The sequence below is a fragment of the Anopheles merus genome, unplaced genomic scaffold (genome assembly GCF_017562075.2).
Source record: "Anopheles merus strain MAF unplaced genomic scaffold, AmerM5.1 LNR4000105, whole genome shotgun sequence".
NCBI classification, from domain to species: Eukaryota; Metazoa; Arthropoda; class Insecta; order Diptera; family Culicidae; genus Anopheles; species Anopheles merus.
Genome location: NW_024427685.1, coordinates 25,237 through 43,006, shown reverse-complemented (window position 1 = coordinate 43,006; position 17,770 = coordinate 25,237). Strand labels below are relative to the sequence as shown.

The 17,770-nt window shown below is 39.4% G+C and overlaps 1 protein-coding gene and 1 long non-coding RNA gene across 3 annotated transcripts in view; both read left to right on the top strand.

Moving 5' to 3' along the window:
- Nucleotides 1-17,770, top strand: part of LOC121601494 — a 79,823-nt gene that overhangs the window by 36,957 nt on the left and 25,096 nt on the right. For both annotated transcript variants that reach the window (XR_006006112.1, XR_006006113.1), the window contains exons 2-3: nucleotides 218-308; nucleotides 4,199-4,464. This is a non-coding gene — a long non-coding RNA (uncharacterized LOC121601494). The remainder of the gene's footprint in view (nucleotides 1-217; nucleotides 309-4,198; nucleotides 4,465-17,770) is intronic.
- On the top strand, nucleotides 2,702-3,885 carry LOC121601492 (chymotrypsin-2-like). The gene is made up of 3 exons (XM_041930317.1): nucleotides 2,702-2,815; nucleotides 2,885-3,303; nucleotides 3,498-3,885. The coding sequence occupies exons 1-3, from the start codon at nucleotides 2,758-2,760 to the stop codon at nucleotides 3,807-3,809; spliced, it is 789 nt and encodes a 262-aa protein (XP_041786251.1). The 5' UTR covers nucleotides 2,702-2,757; the 3' UTR covers nucleotides 3,810-3,885.

Genomic DNA, 17,770 nt, shown 5'->3' with positions numbered 1-17,770 from the left:
ATGTTCGTAAATATGTATCATACACTCAAGTACATGCCTTTGGCTTGATCTAAAATTCATGCGAATTCATTGAGTAGCGACACGATACAATATAGCAGTATTGATATTTATCAAAAAGATAGTTGTGATATTCAGCACCGTTCGAACAAACAATTTAAGCGATTCATGATTTACCGAATATTCTATTTAAAAATATATCATTCTTTATAAATTTCAGAATCCTTGCAAGCTCACCAAAACCACGATTTGAAATCCCCCGAATGGCGCACGATACGGACCGCCAGCAAGGACGGAACGTTTTCGTGAAAGTAAGTAAACATTTTAATAATTTAGTTGTTTCATTTGTTGGCGCCAGCACTTTCAAATTTTTAAAACTCAATAACATTGATACCAAAACATAATGTAAACTATAAACAAAAAAGCAGAAGATATCAAACATAATTATTTTCAGAGATATATGGTTGAACAAGAAATGTTTAATACTTCACACATTTGTGTTCTAACGTCAATATTCTAACACTATTCAAAAATACCATCAAGCAATACGGCCTGTCCCGTAACAGTGTATAAGCAGAAATTATCATAAGACTTATCGTTAGAATATATTTTACTCGAATTTTCTCGTTTTCGATTTTCGAATGTTTTATTTGTTTGAAATAATTTATTTTCTTTGTTTTACCTTTTAATTAAACTCTCTTTGTGATCAGACCTGAAACAAGAAGTGTTTTTTTAATTGGAGAATGGATAGTTAAGATGTTCCTTTCATGATTATTGCAACAGTAACATCGAAAGTGCTGTAAATTGCATATTATATACAGGGTTTACCAGTCCAATGAACAACTGTCCACTTGTTAATAGCAATAGTCGTTTTGAATAGACACCGCTGTCTACCACTTGCTCACACGTCAGATGTTGTAAGCTACTCTGACCAATTCAATAACACAATTTTCGCTTTCGATTAGCTAACACAATAATAACACAAAAGCGCTTTCGAACAAAACAAACTGTGCCGAACTGTCAATTCGGCACAGTTTGTTTTGTTGGGACAAATTTTGTAAAAACCAAACATTTTCAAACACGTTTCTTTTATTCAAGCAATATGCAGTATAAACCATACATTTCAATAAATCAAAACATTAATTTTGTTAATTATACAACGACCACAAGAAACCGTGCCGAATCCGACCGTTGTGCAATCGAAGGCGAAAATTGTCTTATTGAATTGGACAGAGTAGCTTACACCATCTGACGTGTGAGGAAGTGTTAGACAGCGGTGTTTATTTAAAACGACTATTGTTATAAACAAGTGGACCGTTGTTTATTGGACTGGTAAACCCTGTAAATCATGTTGTCTACATTTTACTTCGCCGTGTATTGTCAACAACCGTTTTATTACTTACTTATCTGGTGCTACAACCGCTTTGCGGTCTTAGTCAGGAGTGTCCGAAACCGCACATGGTCTCGTCTGCCTTCGTATGCCAATCCGTTATCCTGGCCAAAATGGTGGACGCCTCATTGCCATCTTGCCACCTCAATTTGGACCTACCACGCCCCCCCCCCCTGTCCTTGTGGACGACATAAAAAGTCTTCACGGGTTGGGTCGTCCGTTTCCATCCGTATAACATGGCCAATCCACCAGAGCCCTATGTGAGTATCGGTACTATATCAGTACGATATAGTCCCAGCTTCGTCCGTTAAGACAGGTTCTTTGAGGTGAACAGCTATCTTAGACCGTATAATGGCCGGTTCACGGTCAGCATCCTTGCGCACAGCTCAGCTTCGACACTATTGTTGGTGCTGATATTTGACGCAAGATATGTGAAATCTTGGTCGATACTTTCACCTATTCGTATGTAACTCTACGTATATTTGAATTTGTTGGTTGGCTGGTGTTGCCACGTTCAGTTTGGACTTTGCCTTGTTTACATGCAATCCAAGGTTCTCTGCCGCCTTATCGATTCCTTGGTAGGCTTCGGCTACATAGGAGATGTATCAGTGATGTCTTTATAATCAGGGTATGCCAGAATCTAGAATCACCTATAGAAGATGGTTCCCGAAGTCTCCACCCTCAAGTCCCGTATGGCACTCTTTAGCGCCAAGTTGAATATGAGACAGACAAGCCCGTCCCCTGGCGCAGACCTTTGGTGATAGCAAAAGGCCCTATGAGTTTTTCATCCACCTTCACCTGATAAATGACGTTGGTCATAATCATTCTAACTAGCCTTATTAGTTCATTCTAACCTTATCACCGTTTGATTGGGGTGTCTATAATTCTTCGCATCTTCCTAAATGATAATACTGAAGGCTCATAAAACACCTAACATTACCAGATACGACCTAAAAAAATGCTGGCATATAGGTTAATCACTTGCCTACTGTCTGAAGCTACTGCTGGGTCACTTATCAGCAAGTAACAACAATTGATAGCAGATAGCTAGATTTGGATTACAGCGTAAAATTTTGACGTTACGATAAATCGACCAGATCAAAGCAAGAGCCTTACGGTGCCGACGATTCCATTTCCGGTGGCTATAAAACGCATAAGCTAGGGCCTGTGAGTGACGTTGAGCACGAGTTTGTTCATTTCATTTTCGCATCGCAATTGCTGCAATTGTGCGTGCAATAAACGTATTGAGATTATCGCTATCTGTTCGCGACCCTATCTATCGAACTCTATATACGTGCTGGTATATATTTGTGACACCTGTCTGGTGGATTTTCCACCCGTACGTAACGCCATAAAGCATTCGGTTAGGAATGATTAGAGTGACAGCATTCACATGTGCACTGCTTGTTGGGCTGGTGGCCGCAAGTCGTAAGTATACCGCGACTATGAAATTTGAACGTTTCGCTCAATCAATTTTCTCGTCTGTCAATCGTGCAGCTGTCTTACCGGCCAGTGGTTCCAAAGGTGGTCGAATTGTTGGAGGATATGATGCTACCGAGGGACAGTTCCCGCACCAAGTGTCTCTGAGACGCCCACCAAACTTCCACTTCTGTGGTGGTTCCATCATTGGACCACGATGGATTATCTCAGCAACACACTGTACTATTGGAATGGAACCGGCCAACCTGAACGTGTACGTGGGCAGTGTAAAGCTTGCGTCGGGCGGAGTATATTACCGTACGATGCGAATTGTAAACCATCCGCTCTACGACCCAGGTACGATTGAGAATGACATCAGTTTGATACAGACTGTACAGCCGATTGTGTTCAATGAGCACACGCAACCGATCGGTTTAGCATCAACGAATGTGATTTCCGCAACGGGAGCCTCCATTTCTGGTTGGGGCAGATCGAATGTAAGTAATCATGGGTGCCAGTGCTACAGAACGGTGCGAATGTGCGTTGATATTCGAGATCACCGTTCCTGAATCACAAATTTTAAATTAGTTTCAAACTGGTTTTCATCCAATACAGATTATCTAGCGGATTCCGAATGCACTTCATTTTCGATTAAAAATATGCTTTCCATCGAAAATCTCTTCAATTCTAGACCATGGACAGTGGCGCAGCTGAAGTTCTGGACAACTTGCAATACATGAACGTAAACATACTCACAATGGAAGAATGTCGGGCTGAACGTCCTGGCTCGGGTAACATCTTTGACAGCGTGATCTGTGTCTCCAGTCCATTCGGCCAAGGAGCATGTTCCGGTGACTCTGGTGGACCATTGATTTACGACGGAATGTTGCACGGCATCGCATCCTTTGTTCGCGTACCCTGCGCTACCGACGTTTCGGATGTATACGAACGAGTCTATTCACATTTATCGTGGATTGCATCGGTCACACTGTGGTTGAGATAGAAGCAAATGAAGTACTTCAAACGTGTAGTTGGGAAGAAGATATTCCGTGGTTAATAAATAACTTTACCCAAACGAACTCACAACAAGGCGGATACAAACCATTCAAAGCCTTGTCACAGATTCGATTTTTTTCCGAATAGTTTTCGAACAGAAAACACTCCGGAAATTGAATGTGAAGCATTAAACATGAGGTTGCTATTAAACATTCTTCCACCTAAGCTTAACATGCTTCACACTACGTTTTAAAACATACTTATCGTTATTGCTTAAGCGTTATTGCCTGCCTATTTTATTACATTCCTTTTCCTACATTCTATGACAGCGAAGCGCTTGGTATTGATTGAATTTTTTTAAACATTCCTGTTTCTGCGTTTCTCCCCTCGTTGCAGTGACGTTCGTCCTCAAAATGCCCCCAAGTCCTGGCCGAAGGACCAGTTCATGGTTCAGAAGTGAATATCCAACGTATCAGAGCGGTAAGGGGCCAAGCCGAGGGACATTCCAGTGGACGGAGGTTAGGTCCTCGAGCCGGATCCAACACAAATCAGCCCTTTTCGTAATTGACAAAGGAATACGAGACTACGGCAAGGATCGCTAAGCGAACCTGGAATAAAGCCAACAAACAACAACAACTACAACAATATTAACAAAAAAGAAGGTAAGACAGCTATTTTCTCTCGCCAGGTACGCAATGATGGAGGGCAATCCGCCCACATCAATCTATAAATAAAGTGACTGATACTAGAAAGGACACATCGCGCATGGTCGCACATCGCGAGTCTGTACCATCATGTGCAGCTTCAAAGGTCCATTTTTACAAATGCGATTCTTTACAATCGTTGAGCACAAACACATTGATGAAAACAGAAAACAATATTTGAGAAAATCCTTCAAATTTTATTTCTTTTTTTGGAGACATGGATATTTTTACAAGCAATTGAAAATACAATACAATTTGAAAAGATGTAGAAACATAAAAAGGGCCTTAATATTATTCACAAGGATACAAGACATTTGCATGTGACATAAGGTATGGTGCTCCCAGTCCACCAGCAAATGTCTGCAGATATCCGTACCGAGTCGTTATCAAAATATTCCAATTTCTAACAGTACCGCAAACGAGGCACCTGTTGCCATCAGGTTCGTAATGACAGCCATAACAATAATCATCATTGTAATTACCGAGGGCTAGATTCTAGCATTAAGACCTAACTAAATCTTATTCATGGGGTGAAGAGTACATTCAAACTTCAATTATCTCATCATCTTTTACACGTCGATGGTAACCAAGGAAATTTATTATGAATGATGACTTAGTGCCCTGTAAAAAAGAAAAGTTTACTAACCATTTATTTTAAACACTCACAACTAGATTGCTAATCTTTGACTGAAAGTATTCGCATACAGTTTTGGGGTTTTGTGCTGAATGATTGAACTTCCTGAACATAACGTCCCAAAAATAAAACTAATCACGAAAAAGGAAGTTTGCAATAAAAACTCTCTCATTTCATCGCACCTATCTGGACCTTTAACGGTCTCGGGTGAAGCGTTCGTGTCATTCATGGTGCAAATCCCTTCCAACCGAACGGATGATTAATGTGGTTGCACTGAAAGCAGAACGATTACGGATCCTTAAGTTTGCGTCTGTTCGTGCCACCCAATTACTTGGTCATAAAACGAATCCGATCATTGAGCATCCATCTATTCCATCGGGACGCAATCGCGGCTATTGAGCGATTGTTCGGTTCGTTTCCAGTCATTACTTACGATTTACAATAGTTCGTTCACTTCACTGTGTATAGCGATGAATGCATCCTTGCAAAAGTTTATTAACACACCATGGGAAAGAACAAGGTCACAAGATACTGTTGTAAAATGTAAGAATTTGGAGTGTTTCAATATATTTTATTTATATCCTTGCTGTACTTATTTTTACAACATTCCATGGAGATTTAAAAATAAAGATGCATTATTTTTTCCACAATTAAAACACGCTCTTTTGGACGTAGCGCTTTAAAGAAATTATAGATAAGAGATAGCCACGAGTCGAGAAATATACACTTAGATCTTATAAATCCTCTTCATATTATTTTTCGCCGAACCTGGAGTGCAATGCCATCCTTTATGGGCCTGCGATTGATTGATATCCCGAAAGCATGCGGGACAACTGTCGGCGTTTCGACGATAATCGACAGCACAGTGACTGGCAGGACAGCAAGAAGAAGAAAGAAAATAAACCGATAGGGCAATCGCAAGAAAGACAAGGGCACACTGATAGCGAAAGAGGTGAAACGAATCGAAAAAGTTGAAATGAATCACTAATGGCTTTATAGTAGAAACTTTATTTTTCCCTCTTGCATGCATACTCTAAGGCTCGGTTCAAGCACATGGTGAAAGCTTTTGTCAAGCGTAAAGTGGAAATGCATCGTGGGAGTGTGCTAAGGGTCGGAAGAGAAAATCTCTTCACTTTGACCACTTCAAAAACAACTCTATCGGATGGTAGTGTAAAACCATAAATTCTTCCTGAACAACATTGGAGGAGGAGTGAGCAGCAAAGTGCAAGGAGAAGAGCGGCACAAATATCGACAAAGAAGAGATTTTCTTCCAACAATGGAGCAAAACGTGTGCGGAAACGGCAGACCCTTGCAGGCTTTCACTGTCTTTAGTTCCTTTTGCACGACTCCCGGATGCGAATGATGAAGCATAGAACGTCGAGAAAACTATCAACTGCAGGCGGAATATGTTCGAGGAAAAGCTTTATCCTTTTTTTTGCTATATAGAACTGTGTCATTGTACCATTCTGTAGCGGTACGGTTCGGTATGGTTACATGAATTCGGCAGGAAAAAAGTCGAATGATAGTTTGCCTTACTAAGTTTTCCTGTGCAAAAGCTTCTTATCGACGAATCGATTTTGGGAACCGTTTGTTAGCGAAAGATCCACTGCCACCGTAAAAACAACCGGCCAGCAAGCGACAAGCTCTGCTCGACAAAGCTCTTGCTGCTGATCGGATGTGTGGAAAATTATCAACGGAAATCGTTTACAGCTCGTGCACAAATATACGATGTCACAATTTCGTCTTCGTTCAATATCATTCCGCACATTGATAGTGTAGCTCAAAAAAAAGAACCTATGCTAGCTCTACCTAAGCATAGCGACGGGTTTGTGAGTGCTGTAACCAAAATCCTAAAATGCAGACTAGATCGTTTGACTATTAACATGAAACTCAAGCAATGGTCTTGGCAATACATGAGCAACCGGAAACCGGAGGTATGTTAAGCGGTTTGCACATGGTTGTAGAGTAAGTTGAAAATTTTACACCTCGCCAGCGAGATTATGAGGATACTATATTTTACTAACCAAAAATGTTTTTTTACAACAATGGGGCCCCTTCACGATTCTAGTCAGCTCTTTGTATGGAGTTTGACAGTTGGAGGCTGAAATCATATCAACACACCATACAAAACCACACACAAAACTAGCTTGCTATTTTCAACCTAGATTATTTTAGCCTCAAAGCTAGTATTAGATTCGACTACCTGCTCAATCAAATTCAAAATCCTAAATAGTCTCATGTTTTTCATAACCGAATTTGAAGTCTCTTTGATAGGACAGGACAGGACAGGGCAGTCACTTTTTGACAGGACGGCTGAAAACTTTTTCTCAAGCAGACTTTTTCGTAGCTTGACAAATACACAAAACATTCTTAAAATCTTCATTCAGAAGCAGAAGCGCTAAAAATCAGCCTTCTAAACACACATATCTTGGGATAAGCCCTCCTGTATACTATACCCACTTTGATAGCTACAATGCAAATAGCTGACAGGCTGTAAATTCAGCTTACGAACTTAAAACGGAAAGGGCCCCAATGTCAACATACCCAAAAACTATTATTCGGTTTTGTTTTGTTTTTTTTTATTAAAAACACCTGATTACTCGTTTCATCAAACAATGTGTTACGTGGGATTACCCTTTAATAACGCGACGATAGCAATATGCATTATGATTGTGTTTAATGATTTGAAGGAGATTCATTAAAATATACCATAAGCATCAAGCATTTAGCAGGCTGATTTTTAAAAAAATATAATGTATTAAACTTTCCAAAAGTCCCTTCTACGATTAACTTTACTTGATCATTCTGAGAGTCTGACATCATATTATGCGTTCCACTGAAAAAAGCATTTGCTTAATCCAAAATCGAACATAGTTGACTTTGACTCTAATTCTAACTACGCTAACATTTCGAGTAAAGTATGTAGTGGAGAACGAACCGATCTATAACTTTACAATTTTATCACATCACAACGCAACGCAAAGCTCAACACCAACAAAAATGCATTTGTCTTTTAAGCGTTTGGTTTCTACAAATTTGCCATTGTTGTGGTTGGATTGCATCCTGCTACCAATTTGCACCCAGCAGTTCCAATAAACTGAGCACAAATGGATTGCGGTTGGATTGAAAAGCTGTCCCAACATGATAGCAATGCGGCTCTTGTTATCGCGCAAGGTACATCGCAGATACAACTAAAGTTACCTCACAAGCTGACATTTTACGACCCTACAGTAATCCGTCCCAGGCCAACCACGATAGCATCGACAACCTAAACATGTTATTTTACCAAACCAGCAGTAGCAGCAGAAAACGCTGTAAAATCGTTGCATTCTAAACATCCTTTCACAATGAGATAAACATGGTGGTACGCCAGATGCGTGGTGGTACCGTAATGGGGTGCTGATACGCCTGTCAAACACACTACAGTTTTAGTAAATTATGGACACTATGGAGCGTGATAGTGGTGCTTTTATGTTGATTGCTTTGCTAAGTGTTGCTAGGATGCTAAGCTTAACGTTATGTTTGATCATCCGAGTCAAAGAAATGTAGCAAATGGACAATTTAAAATGTGATGTCATACAAGTACTAACATAAAATAGTTCTATTACTATTAAACTTGCTAAAATAGTGATATAATTTCACTGCAAAAGAGAGTGCTAACAACAGTTTTAAACATTTCTATAGGATCTAATCTTCAATAAATAATAGATCATAGCAAAGCAATCACATTAGATACAAGGAAATGTAATTACTCCACTTGCTAAGTAAATAGTGTAAATTGTAAACCATGACTCATTCTTTACGGTCATTCAATAACCCGTCTAATCATGCCATCACAAAACTTAATACTGTACATTGTGCAAACTTAGATGAGCTTGAAAACTTTTGCCGACACGTGATGGCACAACGTGATTCCTTCACACTAACAAGAAGCATGCAAAATCAAGGCATCGTAAAAGATAGAGCAAACTTTTCGGCATACTGTTGCAGCTGCACGTGTGGCTCTAAAGCCACTACACTGCAGGGATGGTGTGTGGGTATGCTTACTCTTGCCCAGAACGCAATGCTTGCTTCACCGCTCGTCCAATCTTGGCAGTTGAAAGTTGTGCAAAGCACCTTATTCTGCCAGTACGAGGCAGATACACTGTTCTTAACTGTTCACGTACATATCGTCGTATGGAACATTTTAACAAGCCGCATCGGAGGTTGCGTGATACCACTTACATTAATTAAGTGCTGATTGTAGCAATTTAAATTTCAATATTCTGGACCACAATCCTGCTGATCACAATCTCAATTGCTAATTTAAAATAATTATTTAGTTACAATTGTACATTTGCACCACTCTGAAATATATGAAATCTATTGGAAATTGTTACATATTCAATTTCATAGTTGTTTAGATGAATTATTTTACTGCTAATATGCTATTACTTATTATGATATTGTCTTCAATATACAGTATTATGATATTGCGTTAAAACGTTAAAATGGAAACATTATATGCATTCCTAGCTAAAACAAAAATAAACTTGTTTTTTTTTAATTCTTTTTGTCAATTCCTTCAACCAAAGCTTGGCACACAATTTTAAATGAAAACAAGCAAAAAAATTGTGCTCCTTTGCTGTGCGTCCTTATGTTCTGTTATTTGAATTATCCGGAGTATAATTTTATGAATACGATGAATACTTCTACAGCTTTATTCGTAGTCATCTTTGCGCTTGCCGTTTCAACATTTAACACGTTCAATTAACACCAGAAGAAGACACCAGGATTTTGGGGATGTACCTATGTCGTCAATAAATCGAACAGCGAACACCAATCAAATATTGATGAGCGCTTGCACTGGCACGGCTCTATTGATACTCTTTGCGCGAGTAAATAATTTCATCATTTATTATTAAAAGTTTGCAATATCCGTGGCTTATGGTATTTTTTTCTCTCTGTTTTATGAGTTAACAAAAAAGTTACCTAGACAAAGCTATAACACAACAAACAGACATGATAACAGCTACTACGACCAAGAATGATGGTCTCAGACGGTGAATTAATTTTGCATTCCTACCATTTCCAACGACATGTAGCGCCAAATACGGACTAGAGAGGTAATTTGAAATATCTTCTGGCATATGACGAACTGCGCCATGTGAAAGGAAGCATTGTGCCAGAAGCCATGTATAGTCATTAGACAGTAAATTGAAGCACAAGTACGCTGCCAATCTCGGACACTTTGGCAAATGGGAACGATAGCAAGCAGGCACGGAAAAAGCGGTTTTAGATACATGCCGAGAGTATAACGATGGAATATGGAATTAAATTATGGACTTGTTATTTTATTGCGATTGCTTTTCAGGATCCTTGCAAGATGCAACGTTTATGTTCTGATGAATTTTATATTGTGTTATTGAATGTAATGAAAGCTTGCACGATCTAATTTATACACAAAGTGTATCTGCACATCGTACAATCGCAAGAAATGATGCAACATATTGATGTAGTAATGGTAAGACAGAATAATCAGTTTTATAACACATCAAACGATAGGCATCTTCCACTTTATCCATCCTAGAATTATTTGTTTAATTGTGAAAAGGATTATCCATCAAAGGAGTATCTATGAAATTGAACGTTTTTATACATCTTTATAAATCGTCTATACAATTTAACTTCTTTCAATCAATCAATCAATATGGAAGATTCCCGTAAGAAAAGTGTTGGGAATTTCTTTACACATGAAAATTAAATCAAATTTCAAACCAATCAAATTGATGCGATACCCGTACGTAACTGGAAATACATTCCAGTTTTTCAGCTAACGTCAATGTTTAGCCATCATGCATCATGCAAAAAAGCACCGATCTGTTCCCTCGTTCGAACGTTCATAAAAATGTTTACACATGAAAAATAGCTTTCGAACGAAACGATGAATTGCCAATGTTGATGCTCATTGTTCAACTCCCATATTTTAACTTTCATAACTATTTTGAGAGAATGTTAGCTTCTTTCATCTTTATACGTCACGCGAGCAATTTAAATTAAAAAAAAATAAATAAAATTGACGACTCAGCAGGAACATAAATAGAATGGGGTGGTTTAGGAGAATGAAGGGTATCTAACAAAAACTAGTCTTATGAAATACCTATTCTCTTAGATCGCCGCTTAAACTGGCCCATAGTTCAATGCTTTCCCACAACTGCGACCAGTCAAATGCATCGTTGCACGATTTGCAACGAATGGCAATGTGAGAGATGCGCAAGCTGGTTCTTACACAGGCACAACCATTTTTCAAACCGAGGCAACGAATCGTCAATGGAAGAAAGATTTATCTAGGATAGTTCACCTTCAACCCTTTTTTACCCCGATTTCAACAGCAAACCCTTGAGTTTAAGCATGTCGATGAAAGGAATCCTTCTCCTTCATTGCGATTCTCTGTCTGCATGCTATCACCCTTACACCCGAAGTATGCCCAAGGCCCAGTTGTTGAGGGATTTTCCCGGGGTTGAAATATGAACCGGCGGGCTAGAACCAACGCAAAACCCAATCAATCAACTTCGACGGATGTCTGTCGAAGCGTAAAGGGGTTTTCCGACCTCTGACAGACTGGTTACATCCGTTGCCCGAGGCTTGACGTGACGCTACAGCAAGACGAAAGCAAACGGCTGAAAACTCCTACCGGATCTGCCAATTTAAAATAGCACCTGTTCCGGTCTCCATGACTGCGAGCAGGCACGGACATGTGTGAACTGATGGCCATGTTCATCAGCTGGCAGTCAAACAAACAAGACTTTAGCTTCCTGCTGCCCATTTTAGACTACGACATAAAAAGGATGCGCTGCATCTACGTATCTCGTCGTGATCCTCTGCCGATATGTTTGTACACCAACAGGGCTATTTTGACACATCCAGCGTTCATTGCATTGCAATTTATCGCCAATGGTTACGTACATCATAACGGTAGGAAACCAAAAATTACTTAAATTGAAAGTATTGTAATTTAAAATGGTCTTAGCAATGTCGTATCCTTGGACAACTGTATTTATACCTGTAGACCTAAAACCTACCGTCCATTGCAACTTTGTACAATTGCGCGCTTCCAAGTACAGTCTTTCCCCGAGTTACGCGACATTCGAGATACACGAATTATGAGTGTTGACAGTTCATGCGTCAAATTGGTACAATTTTGAAATCTAAGTTCAACCTTAGTTTCAAATCGCTAAATGCACAGAAATAACTTTTCTACACGAATTGTATGAAATAAGTATTAACATTATTGAATTTAATCATAAATAGTTTTTAGTCATTCATATTTTGGCTGAAAAACGTATTATTCGCGTATCTCGGGGAAAGAATGAAGTATTAAAAGATCAACAAAACGCCGGCCTAAGGCGTCTTCCATTAATTACGTAACACTGATGGGCCGGAGAGGGAGTGTCGTCAATCGTTATGATTTGTTACACGGGTAAGGAAGAGAAGTTAAACTTTTGTTACGTAACGCAAAACAAAATGTTCGCAAAACCTTTTTGGAATAAAAAATTATTATTAAACGATGATTCTTCTTCTTGATTCGACAACTTATGCGATTATGCCGTTTGCCAGGATTTCGCGACTTTTCGATTACCGCCTAGCTGAACAGTCCGTCATTGCTAGGGGGCCGGTTCACATGAACATAGAACCCACGATGAAATTTGGTTACCACGGACAAATGGAAAGAAAATACCAAAAGATCATCGCAGTAACGTTGCCTTCCGTCACTGGGACGACGTATTGTATTTTAAAGGCACGCATTTGTTGATAGTGACATGCGATTCGCAGGTGCCGACACGCGACTCTAAACAAGTGGCTCAAAATTCCACTGTAACGCTGGAAACAGGTGTAATACCAATCCAATTCCTTTCAAACACTATTCGTTTCAATCAAACAGAAGATGGACTTAAACCAGTTAGCCCTTTTTCAGCAGAGCTGATATTGGTCGTAATTTTATGGATATATAAAAATACAGCCAAAACTCCTGCAAACACTACCGATTTTGTTCGTAAGTCAATGTCATATTATCAAGGTTATGAAGACTTGCGGCTATGAAGACATGTTGATTGAGAATTCACAAAACATCCGATATTATTCAATAACATAAACTGTGGGATATATGGGTGTAGTCACAATCTGTTACGCAATTTTTGAGGAAGGGTTTCTTCCAACTTTGCATTTTGTTACACTGTGAGGAAAGGGGGTCGAAAATGTGCATGTTTAGCGTTACGTAATTGATGGATGATGCCTAAGAGCTTACCACCCACTTTTCAGGAGTTTTGAAACTAGTTGTTTCTATATCGTTCGTTAGCCCAACCAGACTATCAACCAGCGGAACGGCTAATGATGGTATGATATTGTATACTTTATGATACACTTCACTCACACCTTTCAGGACCACGTACGCCCACCAACTTGCGGTCGGGATAGTACCATCCCGCAAGCTTCGTTCCTTTCCCGGTCTGATGGTATGCGTGCTGTGTAGCACAAACAATCTTCCCACAGAAAGCTGCCTGGCATCAGCAGAATAGTTAGCCCCCGGGATGGTCGCCAGACGGTGAGACTTTTCTGCAGGTTCTTCCGGCAATGCATCTTCGGATACACTATGATTCGCTTTTACGACGACATCGCGCACGGGAAGTTTTCTGCAATCTGACACAAAGTACAAATGAGATTTTACAGGACTCGCACCTGTTACGATGGAAGACTAGAATAGTGAAGATACTTTCAACAGCATCATAAGCAACGAAACCATGTTAGAAAGCAATAGCCCTGCTCAAGGTTTTTATGATAGGGTGTAGTGCATCACAATCTGCATCAAAGATCCAGGTTTTTTGAATAAATGACTGAGAGTCACTAGCAACTTACTGGGTCAATTTGTATTATATTCTTACTGATCATTTTGCTCATTATTTATTTTATTCGTCCAGACCGGTCGAATAGGAAGATCAGTTCTCAAGGGGGGATCAATGATGGAATAACAAGCCTGTATATGCCGCGATATCAGCGAGAAATGTTATATCATGCTCGATTCTAGAATATACTGTACATAGCAGATGCTTTAAAAAATATTTACTATTTATTTCTCTTTGCTCGGAATTATAGGAACGTTTTAGGTTAAAGTTTTATGGAAAAGTGTTTCATTCAACAATAAAAGAATGCAGCCTTTCCACATTAATAGCTCTTGTGATGAATTGTGAAATGTGAAATGAAATGAATATGAATTGTGAATAACAAAAGGTTTTAAATTGCATTTTTCCATCTTCATAGATTATTTCTGCAACTTTTCTACAAATGAAACTATTTGGAAAAGCTAAGGTTTAATTTTTTTTAGGTTATCACAGACCGCTGCAAAATCGAACACCGTACCGACTATTTCATTTGTGCTTGTAAACTTTGCCCAGAACTGGAAAAGCATAAAAGTTTAATTGCAAAGTGTTTCATTCAACACAGAAGAAACACCTCCCATCTTGCTGCCATCAACGATTTCACACCGTATGCGAATGGTCACAAGAGCACTGGTTTGTAATAAAGCATGTTTTTTTTCTCTCTCTCTTTCTGGTTCTCCATTTAACGATCGAGTCGGTTTTCATCTGCTTTTCTGCCGTTTTCATCGGACGGCTGATTGGAAAGTTTTATGCTTTTCAGTTCCTGGCAAATGCTCCTCCGTTAATCTGGCGTAAGTTATGTGCACGGCAATCGAACAATAAGTTACGGTCCATGAAATTTCTACCCCTTTTCCCGGTGCGGAAATTAAGCAGTGTGCAGAACTTTACAACAGCTAACCTCGGCTGCAACAAAGCGTCCGCAATAATGAAGCTTTTGTGTGGTGGGAGGCATAGAAAAATATACACACACATATTTTCCTCTCTTGACCCACACCAACTGAACTTTCGTGGTCAACTGGAGGCATGGGAATGAAACTGCACTCTAATGTTCAGCCCCCATGACTTTTCTAGCAGCTGACCGTACGCTGCTTTATAGCACTTTACGTGCACTGCATGGCTGGTGGCCCCAGAGACGCACACTAACTGCTACACATTAATTTACAGCATTTCACAGCAATCAGAACCGGCTGGTATGGGGTGCGACACACTTATTTGACAGCTAAATCTGTCACTGGTACAGTCGAAGCAGTAGCACATTGAAACCGTTCGCTATGTACGGCATATGCGCTCTAACAAATGGATTGCAAGTTACGGCTGGGTTTACGCATCGAATGTTGGTTCTCGTCTACCGATGGCCTAGTTAGATGCAAATAGGTAGCATACTAAATACTTCGGTCAGCATTTGCTTCTTTCCCTGCAATAGTAGAACCATAGAATAATGGTGAAACTGTTTGGCGTTAAGATACTCCTTCTACAAACACATGCGAACTAAAGCCAGCACACGATATACAAACGCACACTTTTTGCACTGGTATTAATTCTTTTTACAGCCACACACGTTTTTATGACATCGCGAAAAGGTGCCACCTTTTTTTCCTTCACTTGTGGCTCTTACTTAAGCTTGGTACACTGCGAACAGTGAAAAGAAAGTATGCGTGTGTTTTGTTCACCTTAAATGGCTTAATCAATATTCGACCAACGTTTTGCTGAGCAGTTAGTTTGGCGAGAAGTTAAGTTGATGTATACTCTCGATGAAATGGGACCCGGTATAGTTTAAAAGATTTTCTTTTTCGCCTTCTGCACTAATCACAACACAATTATATCTAACAGTTTGTCAGTTTAGTAGATTTTATAAAACATAGATTATTGCAGTACAAAAATAATAAACATTAAAACTCTACTTACTTGCTCTGCAATGGGATGGGATCCGAAACCCCTTGGGATCCGACACGTCCTCGTCGTGTAGAGTGGTAACATGTGCCACCGCATATCCTAAATTTTACACAAACAAGCTATACAGAAAGATCTTATGCTGAAGATACATATCTTTTGCTGAATTCTTTGATATTGTTAGTTTTTCAACATTTTCCCGCATTCCCAGCTCAAATCCCTCGGGAATAACTGAGATGGTTCTTTCCGCAAGCATTCTCCACGCTGAGCCACGGCTCATCATGCTGCGCCCAATTTAGTAGCCCTTTTTGCTAACAGTCCAAGATATGATTTTGCATGCATAAACTGAACAAAAGCTGCCTTTTTGTGTACGATGCGCCATGCGTAAATTATGCATGCAATAACAGAATCCATCCGTTACTTGCGCGCATCATGAAACGAAGGAAGCAGCAGCAGACAATTTTACATATTCATAACCGTGAACTACAACCAATTGGCCAACACAACCTGTTGAAAATGGAAAGCTCATAATTCAGGTCCCTGCTGAAGTGCTGAATATGAAAAAACCACCCCCAAGCAAGCAAAGATCTCTTTCAAACTAAAAAGATAAATTATCTTCTAAATCAATCTGCAGCAGCATCACCATTTCTTAACGATTGGTTTTAATGCAATATTTTAAACCATATTGAAATACCTTATATAGCTAACAAACAAGACAATATTGTATGATGCGTAGCATGATTCCATGCTTCCAAAGCAATCCTTACGTTATACGGAAAATAAATTAATTCCAACAACCCAGTTTCTGCTAAGAACGTTTAAATTTATACTTCATGATTATTTATTTTGTGCTGATGTTACATTGTACCGTGATGCTTTGTGTTATTATAAGTTTAGTTTATAAGATCAGTGATAAGGCTAATGATGGCCAATCACTTAACATATACCAATAAACAAATAAACAAATGATGTTTGTCCTTGAGTCCGCTCTAACAATCCAATCCTCTTTTCATAATATACAAACCCTACAATGTTACTAACTTCAATTGCATTCCACCATTCCGAATGGCTCCATCATCTGACAAATTCTCTTCAAATAGCATTGCCTTAATCATTTTGTTAATTACATTTTGCCCAGCAAGCACCTATCCAAGTCAGTCAGTACCCGGTTGATTTCTTGAAGATAATCAAACCAAATACACGAAACACTAAACCTATTTTCAGACCAGCAGCACGGTACATGCAAATTCCTACCCTTCCGACGATTCACTTTCGTTACATAATGTAAATCACTCTAGCCATATTCTTCCTACCCATTGAAATACTTACCGCGTGCTGCTTCTTGCCCTTTGCAAGAAATATTAAAATTTCATACTTCAAATTCCGACCGCTTGATGGAAGGTACTGCCTTAAGTAGGGCAAGCGAGAGTAAAAGAGAGCGTAAGTTGCTATATTATAACAGAGCAACAAACATTGGAAAAGCGCTGACGTTGAATTCTGTTTTTTCTCCATTTTGCAAAAACAACACACAACAGTTTGCATTAGGAAACACATTATGCTAGTTCCATTAGAGCCTGCAAACTTTACGCCTCGCTAAGCGCTTTGTCTCTCGCGTGACCAAATAACATTACAACAGCGATTGCTTGGTTTCCTAGAAACAGAGAACGAACTACAAACTGAACCATCTTTCCAAGCCATACATTCTAAAATTACCCTGCCTGTCGTATAGACCTCAATCTCATTCTTTACAATATTTGTGCCACTCTGTGCATAGTTCTGCTACAAAACAGGGTGCTGTTTCATACCCGTTCTATTCTCGCCCCGTTTT

Excerpts from the sequence above, each read along its gene's own strand:
- LOC121601492 (XM_041930317.1), top strand. The coding sequence starts at position 2,758 with ATGATTAGAGTGACAGCATTCACATGTGCACTGCTTGTTGGGCTGGTG. Across the intron at positions 2,816-2,884 it reads TGGGCTGGTGGCCGCAAGTC|CTGTCTTACCGGCCAGTGGT; the intron begins GTAAGTATACCG and ends TCAATCGTGCAG. Across the intron at positions 3,304-3,497 it reads CTGGTTGGGGCAGATCGAAT|ACCATGGACAGTGGCGCAGC; the intron begins GTAAGTAATCAT and ends CTTCAATTCTAG.